At 49.3% G+C, this 27059-nt stretch overlaps 1 protein-coding gene across 1 annotated transcript in view; it reads right to left on the reverse strand.

The window, feature by feature from the left end:
- Positions 1–27059, reverse strand: part of LOC135811209 (tripartite motif-containing protein 2-like) — a 166953-nt gene that overhangs the window by 24130 nt on the left and 115764 nt on the right. Inside the window, exon 9 of the mRNA XM_065324402.1 lies at positions 8943–9080. Coding sequence (XP_065180474.1) covers positions 8943–9080 — 138 coding nt within the window. The remainder of the gene's footprint in view (positions 1–8942; positions 9081–27059) is intronic.

Raw genomic sequence — 27059 nt, forward strand, 5'->3', positions numbered from 1 at the left:
AGTGACTCAGTGAGATTGCCAGTGGTAACGTAGTAGTACAGTATAGCATCCTGACGATCAGAGACACGACGACTAGTCAGTCAGTGCGTGTATGCAGCGCCAGTGGCAGTGCATATGACTCACGAACACAGAGAGTGTGAGTGATGTCGTTGTTCAAACCATGCTATGTACACTAAACTAGTAACTATTACTTACTTTGTGTGAAGTTGTACAGCGGTCTGACGGTGCAGAACTTTGACCAACAAGGTTGTTGCTGGTCAACAGTTTCCTTCTTGCGAGCTTGGGTCAGAGCTCTATCGAGACTCAGAGGGAGTGACAGATCTAGTTGTAATCTCTCCGACAAGGATGTATCGGCAACTACTGCAAAGAGGCGACGACGAATCATTTTCGTTAAGTTGTTTTAAATCATACCTTCGGCTAAACGGAACGAAACAAGTACCACGTACCAGCACGAGATAATATCCATAAATGGATTCCCAGCTGCTGCGATCTCTGAGGGAATCTTGTCTGCTTCCGGACCAGATTTCGTTTCCTTCCATAGTGATCAGCGCGTGCTGGGACACAAAGATCGCGTCCTGGACTGGGACTGGTGAAAACAGAATTGGTGAGTAGGTTGTCAGCCCCGTCACCCATACCGACATAGCCTACTAGAGCGTAGACGAGTGGACTTGCGCTAACTCTGGCTGCAAATAGAGGCCAAAGGCAAGCCTGTACCTGGTAAAGCGTTGTGAGTTGTGACTCCGTTTCTCTCAAACATCTGCGGATTTCAAATCAAACGGCGCTGCTGGCGCAAACGGTGCCAACAATTTGCGTTCTCAGCTGCCTGCCCCACTCGCCGCGCTCGGAGTAGATTCACAGGCCTGAATCAGGTGATCCACAAGGGCAGATTTCCTGCCCGAAGCATCCAGTTCACTGGGGAGGCGTGAAACCGTCATGGCGCAAATATCTTTGACCTTAAGGCAGCCATGGTTCGAGACAACAAGGATGAGGACTAGAGAAAAGACAACCCGTTGAAACACAATGATCTGACAAGAGTGATCCACACGCAGAACGGATCGAAATATAACTAGGCAAACTTTAGCATGCCACATCAAGTGCCGCGACCCACGCCGCTTACGTGGAGCGACACGCACAAATGAATGCTTGGTTGAGTGTCACGTTGAATAACAAGTAGAATGCCACGTCGCATAGAGTACCATGGCATGTGTGCATGCACAATGATGTTTGGTCGACATGGTTACCGTGATGTACAGTGCACGTGACCGTAGCCAGCAGCAAAGCATGAGCATGCAGTAAAAGCGCTAGCAATCATAGCAGCATAGTTTGAGTGGTAGCACGGAGCAGCTGTGTGCACCCATTACTCTGCATTATTATTATAATTATTACTATAATACTACTCACACGCACGCACGCGCGCGCACGCGCGCACGCACGCACACACCCACATAATACATTACTAGTATATTATACACAAACAAACACAAACACCGACACACACAAACAAAGACACCCACCCACACATGCATACTATGGCTGCAGCTATAGAGTCCTGGAGCATGAAATGCACTTAACCATGGTAGGGTCTGGACAGCGTGGGTATGCCACGGATCCAGGTAACAAAACAGGTCATGTCCTTGGAACATAGGTTTGTTGTGGTACATTAAACGATGAACTGCAAATATGGTGTTGCTATCAAATCGGAATTATTACTACATGCATAGCACTGTTCAGTGCTATCTCCACATGCATGACTATTTAGTCACTGCCTTACGTGCAGTCTTTACCCTTGTCACACCGAGTGTTTCTTTTTGGAAACTATTCTTTATCACGTAGCTCAACATCATCAAATCATTATCCCCTTGGTTTAATCTATCCGGCACGAGCGAACCTGTGGGTGGACCTAATGGATCCACCGACTTGAACGCGGAAGTGCTAATTAATAATAATATCAACATCTGTGTCAGGCCTGGGTTGAATGGAGCATAATTTCTCGCCATAAACTCTGAGTGTTAGACTTGGATTGAATGGAGCACGATCACTCACACTTTGAACTCTACACACTGGGCAAAGCTGTTGATATTCAAGTGACTAGCAGCTCACAGATTGATATTGTCTTTGTTGTCTAAGTCGGTGGAGCATGAGACTCAATCTCATCGTCAGCTTCGAGCCCCACATTGGGCGCCAATTGTCGTCGGATTTTTTATGCAGACGCTAGGGGACGATAGGCTGTTTCAATATCTCTCTGTACGTCCCACGTATACAACACACAAAGGTCGAGTTGTTCTTACTCATTGAGAGTCTCAGGAAGAAGGCGTAGAAGAAACAAGAATGCGTACAATATGCGTATGTGTGCTGTGGCGCAACCTGCGCAGTCTGTGCGCGGTCCGTACACAGCCCGTGAGGACACAGCGCCACACAGATTAAATAGGCCAAAAGGGGAACTCGTAGAGGTCACGGACGGGACCTCCATGGTCACGGACAACATGAAGACTATTCACAACAACCGGCATCAAATGAATCATCAGGGAAGCACAAGCGGGAAAAGAGCAGTGCACTTCTAATTGTAAATAGCGGACAGCAGAGAGCTTTCCCTCAACAGCAGACCCAGGTTCAATACACGTAGCAAAATCTGGTGGGAAAGCTGAATACCGTAGAGCCGGCCATCACCAATGTATCATGTCTGCAACTCTGCATTCCTGATAGAACTAGTAGTGTTAGGTTTATTTTCAAACTACACATGATCACGTGATACTTGTAGACACCAGTCCAAACAGTTGCCCAGTAACATTCCATTACAGCAGTAGTTACAGTAGGTATTCCTGACACGATTCTTTCCTTTCATACATACATGTTACGTGTGAATTAGTCAAGTAATTAGTTACTTTCATGCACTCACCATGCACGCGCATACACAAACATACACACACGTACACACATACATACACCCACACACACACATACACGCACACACACACACACACACGCACTCATAGACACCCTCACAACGGATCATACACATGTAAACACACATATATAATCAACACACGAAGCACAGTTGCCATATAGTTCTGACTAGGCCATTCGTGCCATTACTTTTCAAGTGGAATACAATTAACAAGGTAGCAAGTACCGTATGTCGTGTATAAAAGCATGACTCGAATAAAAGCCGATTTTTCGAACCGCGCCGTGACAGAGAAGCACGATTTGAATAGATGCCCTGCTTCTATTCGAGACGAAAAAGTTGCAACTAGAAACACCATACAACTGCAGGCTGCGTACGGCAGACTGCAGAGTACACGTGCAAGTACTGCACATGTACAGTACAAGTCATGTGTGACAGTGCAGTGCAGTGCATTTATAGTGCGCGCGCACTGCACTGTCGCAGTCTGTCGATTCGTGTCACGCACTGCACTAGTGTAGACTGTAGTTCACTGGGCATGGGCCCCGTAAACTACAGTCTACTCTAGTAGTAGTACACTGCATAGCACTGTGTATCTTTCCAACAAACCTGGACACATGCCAGAGCAGTAGACTATCCACACTGCAGACCTACAGTGTACCATCATGGAAGACTTCTTGGTGGTCGCGGACATGATCGTGAGTGCAACACAGCATAGGGCACGCAACACTTCATGCAACGTTGTAGAATGAAACCGCTGCGCAGTTGTTGTTGCAATACCGATTCTCCGTACGGTCACAGTCATGGCTAGCCAGGGAGAATAAAATTGCTTCAATCCTAGCAGTCGATCCTAATTCTTCCTTCGAGGATTCACTGACAACAGCTGCAAAGATGCCGACACCGACGACAGGAAAGAGAAAAAAACTACAGCCATACTTTCAAGCTGGCTTTCATCAAGTCCGCGAAGGAAACGTCCTGCAGTGCTGCTAGTCACTTCCGCAGTGTGAATGAGAGCATGGTTCGTCGCTGGAAACAGAAGGAGGCCAGTCTAAAGGGAATAGAACAATCCACAACCTGTTGTGGTTGTGCACGAGCACGCCTAGTCGGCGGTTGCAAAACGTTGCTTTTGTGTGACCTTGAAGATGAGCTGTACGGATGGATCGTCGCGGAGCGCTAGCAATGTCGACGAGTGACGCGGAAGTCGGTCCAGGCAATGGCTAAGCGGATTCACGACGAGCAAAGAGGACAGGAACCGTTCAGTGTAAGTGCTGGAAGGTGTAGGAATTTCATTGAGCATCTTCAACTAATAACAAGAATGAACTCCTGCTGATCTGATCCCCAATTTGACGAACTTCCTTGTGTTTGTCAGGAAGCTGTTCGCCGACAACAACGATCTAAACCCTGCCAACATCTTTGCCATGGATGAGACTGCCGTTTGGTTTGATGTGACTAGCAACCGGACAGTCAACGAAAATGGCGCTAGGACAATCAGCATGGCCTCACAAGGCATGACAAGCAAAATGTCACTGTGGCACTGACGGCATCTGCGTCTGGTGCAAAGCGGCTGCCCTTTGTCCTCTTCAAAGGCAAGGGCAAGACGGCAGAGGACAGGGAGCTGAAGGCCCGGCGGGACATCGTAGTAGCATTCTCTGACAATGGATGGATTCGCGTGGGCAAGTCGGCTCGCGCGGCGTAAAATTTGAAACGCCAGCAAGGGATTTTCCCTGACTCGCTAGTGCACGACTGGCATACGTCATTTTCAAGCTGCATTTTGAAGGTCTCTCCTGCAAAAAAATTGACCGTTCTGCGATCGATATTGTTGAAATGGCGGAGAATTTAGTACCGCGCTCGCAGGTCTGGCATTGGAGCGCTCGGATCGCGCTGCGGCGTTACTCCTACGACTCTATCAATTGCGAACTGGGTATGGCTGTGTTCGTCTTGGAGAGAGCTTTCCATAGAGCCCGATATTGTTGGAATACTCCAAAGGATATCGAAATTACAGTCAGATGAAAATGTGAGTTTGTGAATTTCATGCGTCTCCTGAAATAATTTAGGCTCTAAAGGGTTAACAAAGAGTTGACAATTGATTGGCGTCAGAGAGTGATGGATTCCATGGCCTTGGGAAAGAGGCTTCTAGTGTGGGATTCTTATCGCTGCCATCTTACCGACTCCGTCACTGCAGAGAGGCGCCAAAAATGCATCCGGAGTGCTGTGATCCCTGGTGGATGCAAAGCGCTTGTCCAAGCCCCGGATGTCAGCTCGAACAAGCCCTTCAAGAGCAGCATCCGGGACTTGTATGATCAATGGCTGGCAACAGGTGACAAAACTTACACTGCTGCATGCAACATCCGTGCCACTACGAAGTCGGAGCTGTGTGACATCATCGTGAAGTCATGGCGTTCCCTGTCACCGCACCTCATCAAGAACTACTTCACCTGCTGCGGACAGGTTCCTGGCGCCACTGTTGACCAGGTGTCCTGCTTCAAGGAAGGCCGTCCCACTCGTGATGGCCGAGAACGTCTTGAAGAGCTTTTCTCATTGCCGCCCGAAAAGCTGCAGCCAGCCAATGTTGTGGAAGAGTTCGAAGATCAGCTTGACCAAGAGGCCAATGTTCTTGGTGAAGTGGCTGCTTTATGACGGTGCTGCTGGCGCCACCTCCAGTGAAGACGACGACAATGATGTCGACTCTGCTGCAACCGCTGTATCAGCTGCGACTGCCGACTCTCTCTTGACTGAAGAATCTGCTGCAACTGCTCATCTTGAAGTAGCTGATGTCACCATGGAGACTGCCGATAGCGATGATGATCTTGTTGTAGTACTTTAAGTGTAAATTTCCACCCTGGCTTTGCAAATCTTTGTTTTGGTTTGTTGCTGGCAGATTTCAGTCTTTGCACGAGCAAAATTGTTGTGAACTCCTTACCTCGCCATGTTCATTGCTTTTTAATACCGTCAACTTGATTTTGACTTGATTTTGACTTGATTTTGACTTGATTTTGACTTGATTTGGATGTCCTAATTGCAAATCTGAATAGACTTTTACATCTCAAATATCGCCCTGCCATATTTTTGCATTTTGTATTTCGTTATCGTGTATTCTCAAATCTGGCATATTATCGCGTGATGACCGGACTGACGAACTGTGACTTTGATGTTGACGTAGAAGCATATTTTGAAGAGAAGCATAACTTGGATAAAAGCATGGTTTGAACCCCAGCTTATACGGCCCTAAGCACCTGCTTTTATACGCGACATTACGGTATGTCCTTATTACTGGCACTTTGGCGGTCAGAGCATTGACAAGATAGCACTTTAAAAGATAACGCTAGTGGCGCCAACTACAGTGGCGTGTCCAGGATTTGGCTGAGGGGGTGGGGAGGGGGGAGGGGGAGGGGGGGGGGTAGAGATGACATGGTGCACATGACTGTAACGATGTACGTCACACTGCTAGCTATCCAACCGATTACAAATTATTACATGACAGGTATTTCTTCCAGACGTACACTAGGCTACAGACTACAGTATCTCATGCTTAGTTACTACATAATTATTGTACAATCATCTGTCATGTTACTTGTACACTACATCAATCACCTCATTTTAGTTTATCGGGTGTTAGCGGCCGTCGTGAGTTCCCTTCGGGAACGGATACGATAATTTCCTTTTTTTTTTTACATCAATCACCTCATTTAAGTTCATCTCGATATGGCATGAATCAATTTCTTTGCATTCCCGGTTCGGAAAGGAATGTATGGAATGGGAGCCTCAGTTCCATATCTCGTCTGCTGGTGCATTGAGAAGCGCAGCAGCGCGTCTGCATGACGATAGAAGCCAAATCAAAACAACTCTAGCCAAAAAACTAGCTCAGCGTTCGTCAGGCAAAAGGCGAAAGTATCAAACTTAAAGTCAAAAGGTCAGGAAGTGAGAGTCAGAAGGTCCACTAGCCCCATCTCGAACCCAGACAATCTTTGTGCAAGTCATCTGTTGAACTTGCAACGACTTGATCACTCCCACGGTTTCCTGTTGGAACAGGAATTACGCCGTCGCAAGAAAATCCATCCAGGCTCTGCAGGCCAGAGCTTGGCATATTTTAGTCCATGGATGTGGCTAAGACTTCGCAGAAAAGCTCTCAAGTCAACTAAATCAAGATTCGAATCATTGGGGGATCATCCTCAAAACACCGTTGTACAATGTTGCAGAAGGAGGCGCTTGAAGATCCCAAGTCCCGCTTGGGTAGTGCTACATTATGCACATCACTGCACGCCTTTCTCAAGACGCATCGAGCGTGTCCTGGAATCTGACCAAAAGTGTAGACATGGTGCAGAGTGGATCGTTTCATCTGCAGTGCACCGCTACACACCAACGCTCAGTGCAGCTGCTTTTGGAAGCTGCTTCCCACCGTGTAGAGTCTACCGCCTGTGCATGCAGCAGTCTGGTGTTTATTTCAAACCAAGGTCGAACTGTTTTTGGGGAGGGGGAGGGGCGTGGGGGGGAGGGCGTGCGCCCCCCCCCCCCACCCCCGATCCACCTAAACCCGCCACTGCACCTCATATTTGGCAGCCAGAGTATTGACCAAATAGCACTTTAGAAGACAGCGCTAGTGATGTCAACTAGATAGTGAAACAATGAATATACTCAGTCGGTAGAGCATGAGACTCTTAATCTCAGGGTCGTGGGTTCGAGCCCCACGTTGGGCGCCAATGTTGAATCGGGAAAAGGACGACTGACGACACATTATCCAGACATTACAATGGGAACAGGTAGGTTGGGGGAACGACATTTATTATAGACGACGAGACAAGAGACCAAGACGAACGAAACGACTACATGGTAATTATTGACCAGTGAGAAAGGAGAGCAAGTCTGAACGGCAAGATAAAGGGCCTGGGTAGCTATGGCAAATACGGGCGCGCAAGTAGCTACCCAGGCCAACGGAACAAAAGGAGACAAAAGGTGAGTACGCAAGTGCATGCAGGCTCGCTAGAAAAGGTACGGGAGGAGGTACCTAACACTGGTATCAAACAACAATGGGGACCACAGTACTACAATGTCAAAACAGTGACAACTTTTGCACATGCTTCTATTGCACACACAGTTCAGGCTTCAGCTTTGCGATGTACACTGCCTCCAGAACAGCAAGGTGAGATTTGTTGAGCACACACGTGCTTGAGTGGTAAAGTGACAAGGAGTGCCCTGTTTGCAATGAGTGCCATGTGTATATTAGAACTGGATGTGCAAAAGAAGTATGTGCAAAAGTTGTCACTGTTTTGCCATTGTAGTACTGTGGTCCCTAGTGTTGTTTGATACTATTATTATTTATTATTATTATTTTGCTTGTTCGCGTTGGCATCAACCTGCATAAAGCAGGTATATAGCCTTCGCTTAAGCTGCCATAAAAAAGAAAGCTCATCCTAAGCGAGAGGGCTAGAGGGAAATATAACGATAACGAGATACAGAATACAAAGAAATCCAATGAGTTCAACGTACAATTCAAAACAAGAAAGAAAGGAAAGAAAAACAGAGCCGAATCTACCGATTGATCCATCAATCGACAAAGGGGACTAATCCGTTAGTGTTGCAAAGTAGAAGCTGATTATAGTTGCAGATCTCCAGGCCAGGGCCTGGATACTAGTAAAATTAATTATTTTCACTAGGTGGTTTGGTGCTACTAACGCTATCTCTTAAAGTGCTATTTGGTCAATGCTCTGACCGGTAAACATGTAGTTGGCATCACAATCGCTATCTTTTAAAATGCTATTTTGTTAATGTTCTGACCGGCAAAGTGCTGGCTATAAGGACATGCTTGCTAGCTTGCTTATCACCATTGTATTCGACTTGAAAAGTAATGTTACGAAAGGCCTAGTCGAAAGACTCGAAACTGTATGGCTTCTGTGATTCGTGTGCTGAATTTCTTTTCTCCAACCAAGAATATATACACACACAAAAAGGCACATAAACTCACCCTCATAAACACACATACACACACACACACATATACACACACACATATTATGCCATGGACATCCTCTTAGAACAATAGCCTAACCTGGATACGGTGGTTGCTGGAATCCACAACCAGCAATCTGCCGTTGGACGAGATAATACCCCATAGTTGGTTGAACTGTCCTGGTCCACTTCCTTTAGTACCAAACTTGTTCAACTGCCTTCCTCCTTTCTCAAACACCTACATGTAGATCATGCAAATAGGCACAATCACACACCCACACACACACACCATACACATACCCAGACATACCCAGACACACGCATGCTCCCCCACGTGTGCACACAGACACACACAGACACACACAGACACACACATACAGACACACACACCCCATACCCATATTCATACAAACTCAGACACACGCATGCTCTCTCACTCGTGCACACACACACACACACACACACACAGAGACACACACACACAGACACACACGTACACACAGACACAAACACACACACACACACACACACACACATATATACACACACATATACACACAGATACACAAACACTTGCCTTTTTGACCTTTTGGCCTTTTGACGCTGGAGGTCATGAAAGCGATGAATACAGCAGAAGCCATAGCAACTTGTACTGGGACTGCACCATTCAATAGCTTGCAAGGCTGAAGATTTTAACTCCGCTATTCAGCCTGGTCTAAACCACACAAATATTTAAAGTGGCTTTTTCGGGCTGGTGAATCCCCTACCTTTTGATCTTTTTTTCTCATTTCTATCCCACACAAACATCACACCGCATACTCCGGCATGCACTGGTTGTTACCACGCAGCAGAATGAAAGAAAAGTCAAGAGGAGTCTGAGAAAAAGAAGAAAGACGTGTGTGACCATAATCTTCAGGAATCGAACCCGCCACCTCTCGATTGGAAATTGACTGCACTTAGAACTGCACCATATGAGACACACTCGCATGCACACACACACATACACACACACACACACACATGCCAGTGGCGTAGGAAGTGGGGGGGGGGGGGCAAGGGGGGGGGGGCGCCGGGTGTACAGTGCTGACCCGCAGAGAAATCCAACCTCATGAATAGAGTATCGCCGCGTTCGAGTGCACAGACCAGTATGTGTAGTGTTAGGGCAGTGTAGTGCACAGACCAGGATGTGTAGTGTTAGGGCAGTGTAGTGCACAGACCAGTATGTGTAGTGTTAGGGCAGTGTAGTGCACAGACCAGTATGTGTAGTGTTAGGGCAGTGTAGTGCACAGACCAGTATGTGTAGTGTTAGGGCAGTGTAGTGCACAGACCAGTATGTGTAGTGTTAGGGCAGTGTAGTGCACAGACCAGTATGTGTAGTGTTAGGGCAGTGTAGTGCACAGACCAGTATGTGTAGTGTTAGGGCAGTGTAGTGCACAGACCAGTATGTGTAGTGTTAGGGCAGTGTAGTGCACAGACCAGTATGTGTAGTGTTAGGGCAGTGTAGTGCACAGACCAGTATGTGTAGTGTTAGGGTAGTGTAGTGCACAGACCAGTATGTGTAGTGTTAGTGCAGTGTAGTGCACAGACCAGTATGTGTAGTGTTAGGGCAGTGTAGTGCCCAGACCAGTATGTGTAGTGTTAGGGCAGTGTGGTGCACAGACCAGTATGTGTAGTGTTAGGGCAGTGTAGTGCACAGACCAGTATGTGTAGTATTAGGGCAGTGTAGTGCACAGACCAGTATGTGTAGTGTGAGGGCAGTGTAGTGCACAGACCAGCATGTGTAGTGCTAGGGCAGTGTAGTGCATAGACCAGTATGTGTAGTGTTAGGGCAGTGTAGTGTACAGACAAGTATGTGTAGTGTTAGGGCAGTGTAGCGCACAGACCAGTATGTGTAGTGCTAGGGCAGTGTAGTGCCCAGCAACGCTAATTTATTCATGAGGTTGGATTTCTCTTTGCCCAGCACTGTACAGTGTACTTGACAGGCGCTAGGCTTAGAAAGTCTACACTGGATGACATCTAGAATACTTCAAGTAGAAGCGAGTGCCACCGGCGTGAAGCATGATCGATAGATCCTGGCTTGGTCGTCTTTGAATCGTAGCTGCTAATTTAAAAGCGTTGTTTTCCGTGGGCGGTTTTCTTCGAAATGGGAAAGGCGGCAGTACTTTGCTTCAGTCAGAGTCAGTTCTTCTCATTGCTATATCGCAGCTTTCTGGATAAAACCACTCTCCAGGAGAGGTTTTTGAGACTTACTTCAAGACTTACTGTTACTTGTCGGAGAGCAAGGTACGACTGAACAGTGGTAATACATTTCAACATGTTCATAGAGAAACTGAGCCTGAGGCTTGCACCTTCACTATCGTGGAAAGTTCGTTATGAACGGAGCATGCTACTCCTAGTCGCAGGATTTTATCACTGGCATGTGATGAGTCCGGGGTTTTTGTTTGTAATAGCTGAAAATCGGGGGGGTTCTTTAACGTAAACTTATCTCACTGTCCTTACCAGTAAGTTTTGCTCTAAGGTTGCCTCTAATTCACCATTACGGATACATTTCGCCTTCAGATAAATTTCTCCTTGGACATTGACCAGGCTGTCAGTCAGAGCTACTTATCCAGTGGTCGCTGCATGCAATCTCTTGTATTCAACATACATGCACAGGACTTTCATTGTTCTTGTCCAGATTCGAGTACTAGTAGAGTGACCGGATATAAGAATATATCGGCTACAATGATATTGGTACGAAATATCAAAAGCAAAAGTAGATAATCAAGCGAGGTACAGAGGGCTTGATGGCTGATCAAAGCCCAAGGATCCAGCCCGAGGGCCGTAGGCCCAAGGGCTGGGCCCGAGGGCTTTGATCAGTTATCAAGCCCAACTGTACCTCGCTTGAATATGCTTCAGACGATCCGCAACATTTTTTTGATTTTGAATCAAACTCACTTCATTCTTTGGGTGATCTCGAGTATGGACAATGTCGGCCTTTCGTTTGGGGTTTCAGAGCAGCCTGAAGTCTAAAGTGCACGTCGTTTTCGTCCCGTTCGTAAGTTTTACACAGAGATTACAGCAAAGGGAAAGTAATGTGAGTGGACGAAAAACCTGTTTTGTGAGAAATTTCTCAGGACTACGTGTCAAGAGCCAGACGTGGCTGAAGAGTCACGGAAGTATTTTCACTTCGACCATACACGCCTTGCTCAAGCTGCATACTGCTGAGAGCTCTGCGGTGCTGGAGCTAGATTTCCAACTCCACAAGTTGAGAGCCACCGCATCCCCGACCACCACCCCTATCGGTTTCTTGTTCTTATAGCCAGATCACCTTGAAAAGACTGAGATTGGGCATGATCAGGGCTTTGATGGTTTTGTCGTACAGCTGCCAATGGCAGCGGGCTTTGATGGTTTTCTCATACAGGTTGTCAATGACAGCGGGCTTTGATGGAATATCAAAGCCCGCTCTCCGAGGCTGCTGATTGGTCGTAACCTAGCAAAGGGCACGTGGGTCGTTTGAACGTATTTTATCCAGTAAAAATATCACTATAACCAATATTATCGGATGTAATGATATATCGGATATTATGATGGCAACAAAAGAATCAAAACATGCATAACACACTGTATTATTATCGGCTATAGTGATAACTTTAAAATACATGTAGCAATAATATCAAAGGCCCTATTTTTTTACTTTCTTCACGTTGCTTATTTTCATAGTGATACATGTACATGCACATACCAGAATTTTTTTACGGAAATGCGGGCACTGACGTCAACTATGCAGCATGCTCATTTGTCAAAACGCCATGCTGGAAGTATTTCCTTGCTTTTCAGGTGTCGATCAAAAAAATCGATCGCACGCATATAGTGATGCATCGGTTATAGTGATAAAATCACGGAAATCAAAAGGGTACGCTATAGCCGATACAGACTGCACTAGGTTTTCCCATGTCCAGTGATGAAGAGTGAAATACTTGAACAATTACAACTTTCTGTAGAAGGATTACCGGTACGACCACACCAGTATATGACCAGGTCAGTGGCTGGAAGTCCCCCCCCCCCCTCCCAAACTAAACCAGCTTCCTACGCCACTGCATGCACACACATGTATACACTTCTTGCACTTGTTCACTTCTGAAAACTTGGGTCTCCTCGACGGAGGGCAGAGAATTTTAAAAGGAATCTTGGAAAGGTGATTCAATTGGCTTGTTACCTTCAAAACACTAAGGCAACTGCTAATTCGTTTATTATGTATTATCATGGAAAAGGACCAAAACATGCCAAGCTGAACCAATAACAAGTGCACTGATCAAAACTAATCTCTCACAGGAGACTCCAACACACAACTAAAAGGGGCAAAACACAATGAAGGAAGAACAACGAGAAGCGTAACACGCATGCGTACTAGTACTTCATGCATAGTACAATCATGAAACATCACGGATGACTGCGTTCCCACGCCGGGGTAGCTGACCATGCAATCAATCATAGTAGACAAAGAACATGCACAAAGAACTACAACAATACATCAGACAATCATGTATAGCGAGTGCACTGATGCGCATACAAATCTAACATTCCTCCCTCTCGAACGAATATGCTATCATGCAATATGAGTGAGACCCAAACAACAGTATAGCAAACCAAAAGAAAATAGGAAAGATGATGGAGAAGCATTGTAAGTTATGCGACACCACTACTGTTACATTGGCTGCTATTGTCATGAGTGATTCTATCTGTGACACTCCGTCTTACTCATTCACCAGTGGCACCTTCGACTTCAAGTGGAACTAGTCGATGGACTGGCCGTTTTAAGACCTTGCCCTGGATGTTGACCCCCACCACACGGACAACGTCATCCTTACCAGGGTAGGTTGCCGTAATTCTAGCGAGTGGCCAATGTGCTCGTGGGACATTGTCGTCCATGACCATGACGATGTCACCAACTTCGACGTTCCGCTGCTGCTGAAACCACTTCACTTGCACATTGAGCTTCGGTACGATCTCCTTCACCCATCGTGCCCAGACCTCCGCGACAATGCGTTGCACGTACATCCAGCGGCGACGAGGATGGACCGTGTCTGCTGGCTGGACACCCAGCTCAGCGGCCAGTGTGGCGTCTGCGTGGCCCACGAGGAAGTGCTGTGGCGTCAGGGGCCGAAGATCATTCGAATCAGAGGAGATGACGGTTAATGGTCGACTGTTGATGAGACCCTCCGCGTGTACCAGCGCCGTATGCAGCTCCTCATCCGAGAGGTCTGCCTTGTACAGCACATGCTGTAGGACCCTTTTCATTGACTTCACGACGACCTCGAACACCCCACCGAAATGAGGTGCTCTTGGCGGGTTGAAACGCCACTTGATGTTCTGGCCAGTCAACTCTCCAGCAATCCGGGAACTATCGAGGGACTGGACGGCGTCCTTCAGAGCTTTATCCGCAGCAACAAAGTTGGAGCCATTGTCCGACAGCATCTCTTGCGGCACGCCACGCCTCTTTATGAACCGGCTGAGGGCCAGGAGGAAGCCGTCGGTGTCCAAGGAGTACACTAGCTCAATGTGGCACGCCCTGCTCTGGAGGCACGTGAAGATGCACACCCATCGCTTCAGCTGGGCACGGCCCCGTCCTTGTCGCGTGAAGAACGGGCCGGCATAGTCAACTCCGACTCTCGAGAACGGTTGTAGCGGGGGTGATGTTCGGAAGTTCGGTAGCGGTGCCATGGGTGGGGTTGCAGTCTTCTGGTTGCGTTTACGGCAGAGGACACATTTATTTCGATGCTCTTTCACTGCAGCCTTTCCTTTGACAATCCAGTATTCTCCAGCAAGGTTTGAGAGCAGGTGGTTGCTTCCGGCAGCATGGTGAGCGTCTGCGTCTGCTGCTGCGATGATGAGCCACGTCACTCGATGGCTTCTTGGCAGGATGACGGGTGAACGGACACCTGTTGGCAGATGATGGGCTGTACGAAGCCGTCCGTGCACCTTCATCACTGGGACACCAGTTGTCTTGTCCATGGCTGGCTGCAGTTTCCGCAATGGTGATGACGCCGACAGTGGTTTGCCAGCTTTCACATCAGCATACGTGCTCTCGTAGGCCTCCCTCTGTGCAGTGCTGATCCAGAGGTACTTCGCCTGCTGTAGTTCCTGGACGGTGAGCTCTGCGACATCAATAGCGCGCTTCCCAGGAATGGTCACAGATTTCTCAGGAGATGTCCCCGGCGGCGGTGGGGCAGTGTGACGTCTCGCATTATTGATGAAGCGACGGCACCAAGCTGTTACCCTCACCAGGCGTTGCCAGGAAGAATAGTTGTCGGGGTGTAGGCGACAGGACTGCGATCTGCCAATGGCTGCCATGGCAACTCCATGTTTCAATTGCCCTGGAAGCTCCGCCGGAGGGATGATTTGCTTCGACGGCCACGTAGTAGGCGACTCGGACAGGAAGGCCGGTCCACTCCACCATTTTTCGTCTGTGGCGAGCTGTGTTGCGCTGATTCCACGACTGGGCATGTCAGCGGGGTTGTCCTTGGTACGCACGTGTCGCCAGTTGCCAGGGTTGGTGATGTCTTGAATCTCAGAGACACGGTTGCCCACATCCACCTTGAACTTCCTACTTGGAGACTTGATCCAGTACAGGACGTTCATTGAATCCGTCCAAAAGTACTGTTTGGGGTGTGGGATGTTGAGAACTTCAGCAACAGTCTGACCCAAGCGCGCACCAAGAACTGCTCCCTGCAGCTCCAACATCGGGATGGTCTTGCGTCTGATTGGAGCTGGCCTGGCCTTAGCGAGGGCAAGGGTTACCTTGGCGGTTCCGTCTGGACGTTCATGTCGCACGTATGTGGCAGCTGCGTACGCTACCGCTGAGGCATCGGCGAATGTGTGGAGCGACAGCTCACCGGGTTCAGTGTCAGTGAAGCAACGACTGGCTTGGATCGACGCCAGGTCGGGAACTTCGGCAAACCACTTCCGCCAATCCTCGGCTTGGTCGTGGTCCAGGGGATCGTCCCAGCGAGTGCCTCGGATACAGGAGGCTTGGAACAGGACACGGCTACGGATCGTGAACGGGCATAGTTGCCCTCTCGGATCGAACAGCCGGCACATCTGACTCAAAACGCCACGCGGTGTGAATCGTACAGCGTCTGGCTCCGGGTGCACGAAGGTGAAGTGGTCGTCCACTGGATTCCAAGCCACACCGAGGGTCTTGTGAAGAGTGGATGGTTCCTCACGGTTGGTGATCATCACGCTGCTTGTGCTGGCTTGGTCTGCCACTGGGATGGACTTAAGCACAGCCGGTGAATTGCTGAGCCACTTCCGTAGGTGGAATCCACCGCGTGTGGTGATTTCCTGGAGATCCTCTCGGGCAACTATAGCTGATGCTTCAGTAGCTGTCGACATCAACAGGTCGTCAACGTAGAAGTTGTCTCGAACGGCGTTGATCGCCTCGGGACCGGCAGTATCTGCAAAGGTCTCCGCCGTTGCTTGTAGCGCTCGGCCTGCCAAGTACGGGGACGCTCTCATGCCGAAGACAATGCGGCAGAACTCGAAGAATACGAGTGGGTGGTGAGGAGACTCACTCCAGACGAACCGGTGGTACTTCCGGTCATTGTCACGGAGCTCAACTTGGAGAAACATCTCCGAGATGTCGGCAGTGAGGGCGATAGGGTGATGGCAGAAGCGCAGCAGGACCTTGACCAGGTCACTCTGCAGCTTTTGTCCAGCGTGCATGCGGTCGTTGATGCTGTCACCCATGACCTTCGCAGAACCGTCGAATACTATTCGGACCTTTGTCGTTGACTTGTCGTTGCGGATGACGGGGGAATGCGGGAGAAACCATTGGTCGGTTCCGGCATCTTCCACCTCTGTGGGCAGGACTGATCGAATGTACCCACGCTCCAGGTACTTCTTGAGCACCTCAGCGTACTGCAGACGAACCTCGGGTTTCCGCTCAAGGATGCGATGTAGAGACTTGAGCCGTTGCTCAGCGCACTGCCGCGAGTCTTGACGTAACTCCGGCTGATCTGCACCACTCCGCCACGGGATCCCGACGACGAATCTGGTGCCATTGTGGTGAAGGCTCCGCTTCGTCATGTCGTCTGCTGCACGCTCGTCAGGGGTTAGGTAGTCGGAGCTGGTGGTCTCCATGCCGACACTCTCCAATTGCCAGAACTTGCTGACAACTTCTGTGAGCGGATCATCAGAGGTTGCCACTAGCGAACGGTCGTCAAACTCGCCGGCGGTGTGGGCAGACACAGAACCAAACACCACCCAGCCAAGGAGTGTCTTCCTTGCAATGGGACCTCCCTCGTTGACAAACCTCTCTTCCAGAGACGTGTGGAGCCAGGGCGCATTGAGGCCGACCAGCAGGCCTACGGGAGCTGCTTCGGGCACTTTGGGGAGTGGCATGTCAGTGAGGTGCGGCCAACATCCTTGTTGCTCTGTCCAGTTGATGGTAGTGATGGGGTTCATGATCTTCGGCAAGACCCAAGCCGAGAACTCACTGGTTCCTGATCCATCAGAATGACACAGCTCAACCGTTGCGTACTGGTTGATAGGGCACAGCTTCTCGCCGCCGAGGACAGAAGTCTCGAGGGATCCGAACTTCACAGGCAGCGCCAGACGTTCAACGAGGTCTGCGCTGATGAAGCTGCACGACGATCCGCTGTCGAGGAACACCGTTGCCTGGGATGGCCCGTTTGGCCCGTTGACGGTGGCTGCCACTGTCATGAATGCCGTGGTCTGGTCGCGTGACGAAGAACTCGTGGCGGTCACGCTGCAGGCACTCTGCGCCTTCTCAACTCTGCCTTGGGCTGTGTTGGCACATGGTGCTCTTTTTGCAGACTGCACTGGTTGCTTGGCGATTGACTTCTGGTAGTGGAGAAGCTCATGGTGCGGCTTGTTACAGAACCGGCACCTCGGTTGTCGGCAGTCTTTGCCTTTGTGGCCGGGCTTGAAACAGCAGATGCAAATGGCCAACGGCTTCACAAACTCCCACCGTTCGTGCAGGGAGAGCTGCTTGAATTGTGGGCAAGATGCCAGCTGATGCCCTCCGCGGCAGGACACGCAGCTGACGGTCGACGACTCGGTGGCAACAAGTGTGCGCTCAGTACGCTTGTGGAATGGCTTTCCTGGGCCTTGTTGGCGCTTCTCGGTGCACCACTGGGGAGGCTCGGGATTGGCAGCACGCTCTTCTACCTGCTTGAGGCACATGACACGCTTTAACAGGAAGTCTGCGAACCCATGAATGTCGCATAGCGAGTCATCGTGTCGCTCCAAAAAGCGGATCAGGACAGGCTTTGGCACCTTCTGGGTTACACTGAGGTAGAGTTCTCTGCCTGGTGTAAGTCCAGCGGTGTTCAAGTTGATGAGGGTGTTCCGCAGCCTGAGCGCGAACGACTTCAGCTGATCTAGGTCCCGCTCACTGACAATGCGGGGAACGGCTAGCAGCTCTCTCTCATAGCGCACGATATCTCGGACTGGGCCCCCGTACCATGCGTCAAGCTCTTGCAGTGCGGACTTGTAAGCGCCTGGGCCGTGGACGATGTCGGCAACGAGATCTTCCGCTTCGCCGCCTGCCAAGGCTTCCCGCAGACGGGCAAACTTGTGGTCGTCCGACATGTACGTGTCCTCTTCCACGAGCTGTTTGAAACGCTGCCTCCATCGGCCGAAGTCCTTTTCCTTCCCACTGAACTTTGGCAGTTCCAGTGGCTTTAGGTGGTGGCGAGACCAAGGGCTTCTGATTGCTGGTGCCTCCACATACGGAATCGCGTACGTCTGTGCTGAATGCACCTCCGGGCCGGGGTGTGTAGACTGGCCTTCAGCAGGTGGTGCACCAAGATACTCTGGTGGAGGTGGTGCTAGACGAACCTTGCTCCGCGTTCCCATTGGCTGGAATGCTGGAGCACTAGTCAACAGTGTCTGACCTGCCGCAGGCACCCTGGGCTTCGAAGCTGTAGGCTGCTTGGGCTGCTGAACAGCAGCAGGAACTGCAGCAAGACTTGACTGGACTGTGATAGGTCCAGCAGTTATGACTGGTTGCTTTGGCTGAGTGGGCACTGCCACTGGAGCTTTCCATAGAGCACTGCTCACAGGACCTGTGACAACAGGCTGAGGTCTCATACTGGATGCTGCATTTGCTATGCTTGGGTGCACACCACTTGCTACAGTGCGGATAGGTGTCAGTCTTGGGGGAAGTCTGTTCGCACCTCCACTGGCAGGATGAATGGGTGAGCTGGCAACTGTGCCCACTCCTGTGCCTGCGAGCTGGACCGCAGTTGAAACTGCTGAACTGCCGTCATGGCTCAGCTCACCTGCGCTACTCTGCTCATCATACTCATAGTCATCAGAGTCGTCAGAGTTCTGGTCCAAGGCTACGACTTCCACTGGACTCGATTGAAGCGGTCGGATCGGTCGCATTGGATTCAAGGGCTTCCTTCCCAGACTCCTGTAGCTGCGCTGCTCAATGTCCAACTCGTCCATGCACTCGCTTAGGGTTGCAAACTTCCGAACAGGCGGATTGCGCTTCTCCAAGGCAGCAAGAGCCTCCACCGTCAGCACCTTTCGCTTTGGGTGTTCTGCTGCAACATTGGTCGCTCCCGTCACACTGTTCGCTTTGGAACCCACTACACTACTGCCACGGCTCCTGGGCTGAGACGATGCCGTGATCTCCACCAACATGGCTTCGGCCTTCTCCACAGCCAGACGCTTATCCACAAGCTCTCTCTGCCGGGCAAGTTCCTTCGCCTCTGCGTCTCGCTCCAACTGAGCCACATCCTCCGCTGCCTGAAGCTCAGCCTTCAGCTTGTCCACTTCAGCTTGTGCCTGAGCACTCCCAGCGGACCGGCGACTGGTCGCGGTGATCTCCGAAACACTACTGGCTGTTTCCACCCACAAACCATACTTCTCCGCCGGCTTCCCTTGTTTGGCACGCTTCGGCCTATCCATGATCCGGCTCGAAGGACCACTAAAATGTTACCTTCAAAACACTAAGGCAACTGCTAATTCGTTTATTATGTATTATCATGGAAAAGGACCAAAACATGCCAAGCTGAACCAATAACAAGTGCACTGATCAAAACTAATCTCTCACAGGAGACTCCAACACACAACTAAAAGGAGCAAAACACAATGAAGGAAGAACAACGAGAAGCGTAACACGCATGCGTACTAGTACTTCATGCATAGTACAATCATGAAACATCACGGATGACTGCGTTCCCACGCCGGGGTAGCTGACCATGCAATCAATCATAGTAGACAAAGAACATGCACAAAGAACTACAACAATACATCAGACAATCATGTATAGCGAGTGCACTGATGCGCATACAAATCTAACATGGCTTGTGAACCGCCCAACACCTGAAACCCTCTGAAATGTCCAAACTCTGCGTGGATTTGACAATATTGTAACTTTTGGGCTCATCACACCTTTATAAGTGGGTAGGAACAAGGTGCAGAAAGCAGATTGACTGTTGTGAACCCTTCTGATTGTCTAAAAGTCAGGAAAGAACGACCACACGGCACGAGGACAACTATTCACTCTTGACAGTACAGTGTATATTTCACTTCGATCCACTAATAACCATGAATAACTAACACTAAAACCACCAGGTAGTTATAGCGTTAAACTGACAGTGTATATGAGAAAAGCATACACATACAACATACAACTACAGCGCACACAGCAAACCGCACATAGCGCATGTAGCGTATGCCATATCGTAAACATCAGCGGTACGGCAGAGTCGGGATACAACTGCATGGAAACGAACACAATGTCACAAGCGAGAAGACCTTTCACTCTCGAGAACTTGTGGTTTCGCAACATTCTCCCCACCAAAGGGCGTCTCACCGTCGTACCACAACTAGGGGCGAGTGGGCGCTCTAACGACGCCTCATCTGCTGCTACGGTGGTGGCCATGGTGGAATATTACGAGTGCTCACCATTTCTGGCAACTGAGCAATGGTCTGCGGACTTGCGCACTTCAGATCAAGCTCTAACGTTGGCTTCACGAGAGCACATACCGGAATGACGGCGGAGCTACCCAGGATTGTGATGTCGAACTTGTCCATCAGCTGTTGGGTTGATTCCACAGTCCACACCCAACGGCCTCACCTCAACACTCTCAACACCAACGTGCTCTGCATCGATTGCGGACACCAATGCTGCAGTCACAAATGACGCCTTGGCACCCAAGTCCAGCAACACGCGAAGCTTGCCGCTGTGGGATGGCACACACGAAACGGTCACCGGTCCACTTCGACGTGGGGCGAACGTTGGACCAGACAGCACACAACCGATACTTTCACCAAGCTTGCAAATCTGGGCTGTCACACACGACACGGTCACTGGGCCACTGCCTCGTGGGGCGGACGCTGGGCCAGATAACACACAACCGATAATTTCACCAAGCTTGCAGATCTGGGCTGCCACATACGACACGGCCACTGGGCCATTGCCTCGTAGGGCGGACACTGGACCAGATAACATACATCCGATCTTCGTGTTCCACACAGTCTCGCCGCTCACTCCTTCCGTGCTAACCAGTATCGCCCTTTTCATTTCCTTCGCTTCTACGCCTTGCGCTTCTATGTCTTGCGCTTCTACGTATTGCGCCTCTACATCTTGCGCCTCTACGTCTTGCGCCTCTACGTCTTGCGCCTCTACGTCTTGCGCCTCTACGTCTTGCGCCTCTATGTCTTGCGCCTCTACGTCTTGCGCCTCTACGTCTTGCGCCTCTACGTCTTGCGCCTCTACGTCTTGCGCCTCTACGTCTTGCGCCTCTACGTCTTGCGCATCTACGTCTTGTGCCTCTACGTCTTGCGCCTCTACATCTTGCGCCTCTACGTCTTGCGCCTCTACGTCTTGCGCCTCTACGTCTTCCGCCTCTACGTTATTCGGCCGAGACTCCAGCTGCTTCTGAGCGTCTCCGACCGATGTCGACATGCACTGCACCGACGCAGTGGGCCTTGGATCTGATCCTCCCACTGGCTTCAAATACGCCTCTGACCGCTGCTTGTCTGTAAGCAAAGTCTTCCACGCCTTGTCCAGCGTCCTTCCGAGCCAAGCAAGCAAATCTCGCTTTGCTTCCTCATATGTACTGCTGGCGATGCGCTCGTTCATCTTGAGCTTTTCGTTAAATTCTGTGCGGAGCGCACCCTCTTGCCGTCTAGCACTGCGCTCTTCAAACTCCTCGCACTGTCGGAGCTTCTTCTTCACATGTTCCCTCAACTCATCCCTTTCCGATCCTAACTGAATTCCATTGGCGATAAAGCGGGCTTCAAGGATCCTTAGTTCCTGTGCCATGCTCGCTTCGTGTCCTGGCGTGGTCGCCAAATGTTGTGAACCCTCTGGTTCTCTAAAGTGTCAGGAACGAACGACCACACGGCACGAGGACAACTATTTATTCTCAACAGTGTATTGACTTCGATCGACTAATAACAAGTATATGAGAAAATATACAGTTGCCAGCTCATAATTTTCTGGTAGGGATGTGTCAGTCGCACTATCTTTCCACGGCCATTCAACGCTATACCACCCGTTGACAAACTTCACCGTCTCATTGAACGACTTCAACACTGCGTCTTCAGGCTGCAGAGTGCTGGTGATGTTGGTAATACCGATTTCTTCAAGGGACCAGAACTTCTTCAAGTCGAAGTCGTCATGCTTGCATACGTCCGCTGCAGTCAGCATCATGGCGTGGACTTGGGGTAGATCTGCAGACGTGGTAGCCCGACCTGTCAGAACGAATCCAAGCTTGGTGTTCAGAAGAACTAGGCCATCCGAGAATCTGACATGGTCGCTTCCAATGATATCGTAGTAGTAGTCACTACCAATGAGCATGTCTATTGTCACGACTTCTGGTCGATCAGCAATGGGTTCTGCTAAGACCATTCACTGCAGGCTGGGGTGTTTCCTCATACCGATTGGCAGGCGCCTCATTGTAGAACTGATGTTCGGGGTGATGTTTGCTGTAATGGGGACTTTACCGCCATCAATGGTCTTCACTTGGATTTGGACCCCTTTTCAAGACCTTGGTCTCCCTCTTCTTTGAACCAAACGTAGCAATCGACTGGGCATCTTCACCAATGACGTCGGCATTCAAGATGTTCTGCGTCACCTCGCTGATAAAGAACCGTGTAGAGCCAGTGAGGAAAAACACTCGCACTCGGCAAGACCGCTTGCCGTCGTTATCTGCGAGGTCAGCTAAAGCCATCTGCATAAGCACCGCCGATTGGTCTGTGTCACTCACTGTGTGAATTTCCATTGGCTCAGGCTGTCAAATTTGCAATCAGCAAGTGTTGCTGTTTCGGACCGTGCGTTTGCAGATCTTGATTGAAATGGTTTCGCATCTCCATTCCGTGCGTTCGTGCTTTTGCCTCCAAATTTCTCCGGGCACAAGGTTCTGTGGTGAGTGTCGCGTCCACAGTGATAGCATGGTTGAGGATTGTGGCAGTTTCGTGAGGTGTGTCCCGACCGAAGGCAGACGAAGCACTGGTTTTCTGTCTTTGCCTTCCTCTACTCTAGCATCACACACTTCGTACATTCGTCTGTAAAGTGGGTATCTTTGCAGTAAAAGCATCGGGGTGGTGACCGCTGTGCTGTGTGTGATAGTAGAGCTTCTTCCGATGAATGTGTGTAGCTTGGCAAACCGCCAATACTGCTTGGGCTGTCTGTGACTAGCCTACTGTCGGCGTGTGCAGTGCATGTTTCCTTTACTTATATCGTAACAGAACTTTGCATAGTGCGTGGACAATCCAGGCACTGTTTCCGCGTATGATTTCCAAGTTGAAAATTACCTTTCTGGCAGCTTTCCCATGACAATGGACAAGAAGATTTTCTGGTTCATATCTTCGCCAACAGCCTCCAGTGATCGCAAATGCTTTTCGATCTGCGTGTGGAGTTTTCTTAGTGTGTTGGTGTTGTTTTCTGCCGATGGAATTTCCATTAGCGATTTGTAATGAGCATTGACGACGCGTTCCTGCTTCCCAAACCGCTCCTTCAACATTTGAAACGCGCCATCGTAATTTGCATCATCTAGCGGTATGCCCTCTAAAACATCCCTTGCGCTGCCTGTAAGACAACCTTTCAAGTAGCTCATCTTTTCTGCATTGGAGATTTTTGATTTATCCACCGAATGTTGAAAAATTCGCAGAATTCATTCCACTGTAGAATAATGCCATTGAATTTTGGCAACTCGAGTTTCGGTAACCTAACCCCAGTGGAGTTGCTAGGAGTCTGGCTGGAGCCCTGAGACATTTTTGCTATATTTAGATCAATCAGTTCCGTGAGTATGTTCTCCAAATTCCGTGTGTGGGTTCCAAATGTGTCATTTGAGTCTTTGCTTTGTTTCCCATGCACTTCATCAAATTGTAGAATTAGGCTCTTGAGAGTAACTGATCATTTTTCCATTTCAGATGTCCTCTTCCATGTCATCAAGTTCTGACAACTTCCTTTGTTTCATATCTTTGTTGTCCAGCTTCTTAGGATTGCACGAAAGCAGGGTTTCCGTGTACTTGTCTAGTGCCTCATTGGATCCCTCTAAATGTTGGTCAAATTCCATAATTACCTGCCTCGCTGAGGTAATCGCGGTCTCCGAAACTGCATTGCCAATGGCCTTGTTTAAGTCCACTTCCAGTTCTGCCACTGTTTTGAAATGGCTCGTCGTGCTCCGTTTCCTGGTTTGTAGCCCAGCCGATGGATCCGCCATGTTTGCTCGTAGGATCAGGTTTTGGCACCAAAATGTGGTGAACACACGAATACACGAACTCACACTCATCCCTGTGACATTGCCATAAATAGTAGAATACTTTCAAGGTTCTATCTTTGCATCTCTCTCTCAGCAAAAGTCAAAAAGCCCTGAAAAAGGATGGCACATGCGCCTCACAAGCGGAGCTGGGGAAAGCAAATGACGTCGCGTAGAGCCGACGTGAAAAAAGAAAGTAGTAAAATTATAACTAAGTAATCGAGATTCAAATCACGAAGCTGACGTATGCGACAATTGTCTGAGTCCATGAAAGCAGACTTCAAGCGATCAACAGAGATAAACTGTGATCGTCCACTGACTTCGACAGAGCAGTACTTTGGACTGTGCTTCAAAAGCGAAACAGACCATTGGATGGCACTTGCAAGGGATTCTGCATTGTATCATAATAAACAAAAACTAACGCAAGAGAGATGTCAGGTTGACGGGTACGCAGAGAGTGGAACTGCTAGCCGTGTGAGGTGGTGGCTTCAGACGGACCATAGCAGAACAAAGCAAACGGTACACCTACTCTGTAGTGGATAGTGGCAGCTCACTACTGTTGGCATGTAATGCACCCAGAATATGTATGGTGTAGTTCCTTACAGAAACTCAGCAGTTAAAGAGGATAGGCCAGATATAACAAGTTGATATGATGCCGAGGAGCACTAAGAGAAGACCATTACTCAAGTGTGCAGTATTTCCAGTGGCAGTGGTGACGGCTTTCAGGTGACAAGGCAGATGTTCCATCATGCCGTTCACAGTGGGGTGGTGAGTTTTTGGTACGAATACGTGCGGTTCTAAAGAGGTGGAGTTAAGTGGACAGGAAGTGAGATTAAAAACTGAATACCAAGGTTAGCAGTTGTAGTGCTGAACACGCCGATACGACTGATGCAGTGTGTCAAAACTACAGTGTGTCGTACTGGATCAGTGGAATAGCTTCAGGCCAATGGTGAATGTCTGGTTAGAAGTACAGCACTGGACAGGATGATGGTGACGGGAATGCAAACATTGACTGTATCAGAATTCAGAATTGCAATTAAAATTAACAGAACTGTCAGGAGAGACATGCACTGGAACTCACTCAGTATATACATGGGTAAGGTGTAAACCTGCTGAGTTTGGTTCTTCTTCGTCGCACAGATTTTCCTCCCATGAGCACATATACAAATGTGGACGGATACGACATCCTCTGATAAGATTTACTTCGAGTACAACTCGTGTATGACAGACTTTTCAGCTGGGTTCCAACAGAGATTAGAATTAAACACTATTGGTCGGCTGTTTGCGATGCCAGGCAGTAGTCATTGCACCCAGTCGCGGATACTATTGCCGCTCAAGCATGAGCATTTGCTTTGCCCGTTTGCAACGCCAATTGCACCACCATGGTTGGCTGTTGTAACTTCGATCAGGAACCTTTGCTCCCGGTCGCAGGTACTGTTGCGACTCAAGCCTAGTCCACATTCGACGGGGCGAGACGGGACGCGACGTAAGGATCGACGGGAAGCGACGGGACGGTCTGACAGAGTCCAATGTGAACACCAGGAACGGGAACGCAATCGTACTACCGTACAGATTGGGAAGCGACGGGAAGAGTTGGATCGATCCAACTTTTCATACCGTAGACGGGCGTAGACGGGGACGCAAGCGTACAAAACGGCTGTAATTCGAGTGTGAACAGGAGACGGCATCGTGCGCCGACTACTCCCGATTCGTACTTGGATATTTTTAGCATTTTGAACAGTGCGCTTCCCATGATAACTCACAAAATGGCTAACACGACTTGAGTTGAATTTTAGCAACATAAGATCTCATGTCACCTATTGTATTTAGGGATAGTTCAGAAGCGTGACAGACGAACTATTCTATCATTTCCTTGGGCTATTATTTGAATGCCACAACTTTCAGGGGTAATTTTTCAATCTTCATGAAAAACTGGTATTATGAACTTGATTCCGCTTCTTTCAAGGAGAAATAATCGAAAAAAAGTCCCGAAAAACGAGAAAATAGGTCCGAATGTCACCCCGTCACGGACCGTGCCTTATGACTCGCGCCGTTCGACATTAAACGTCGCAAAGACTGCTGCATGTCGTGTCGTACGAATCGTACAGGATTTTACAGCTCACCCTAGCCCTCCCGACAAGCCCTTACGTCCCATACCGTCGGCGGTGCTCGAATATGAACTAGGCTTCACTCAAGAGCGATCGCCTTGGCTGTTTGCAACACAAAATTCGGGACTGAGTAGAAATGTTCGGATTGTAAAGCTGGGCGGTGAAGTGAGGTGCCCTAAAGTCTGAAAATATCTGATTTGCGAAAATTTCTATCCGGTGGCGGGGCAAAATCTGGGAAAGAGCAGAAGTGTTTTGATTGGGGAGGTGGGCGGTTTAGTGAGGTGGTCTAATGTCAGAATAGTCCTGAATTTGCACTTATGAAGGTGAACTAAGGACCGAGTGCAAGTGGTCTGGCTGGTCGGAAAGCGGGGTTCCACTCTATAT

The sequence above is a fragment of the Sycon ciliatum genome, chromosome 3 (genome assembly GCF_964019385.1).
Source record: "Sycon ciliatum chromosome 3, ocSycCili1.1, whole genome shotgun sequence".
NCBI classification, from domain to species: Eukaryota; Metazoa; Porifera; class Calcarea; order Leucosolenida; family Sycettidae; genus Sycon; species Sycon ciliatum.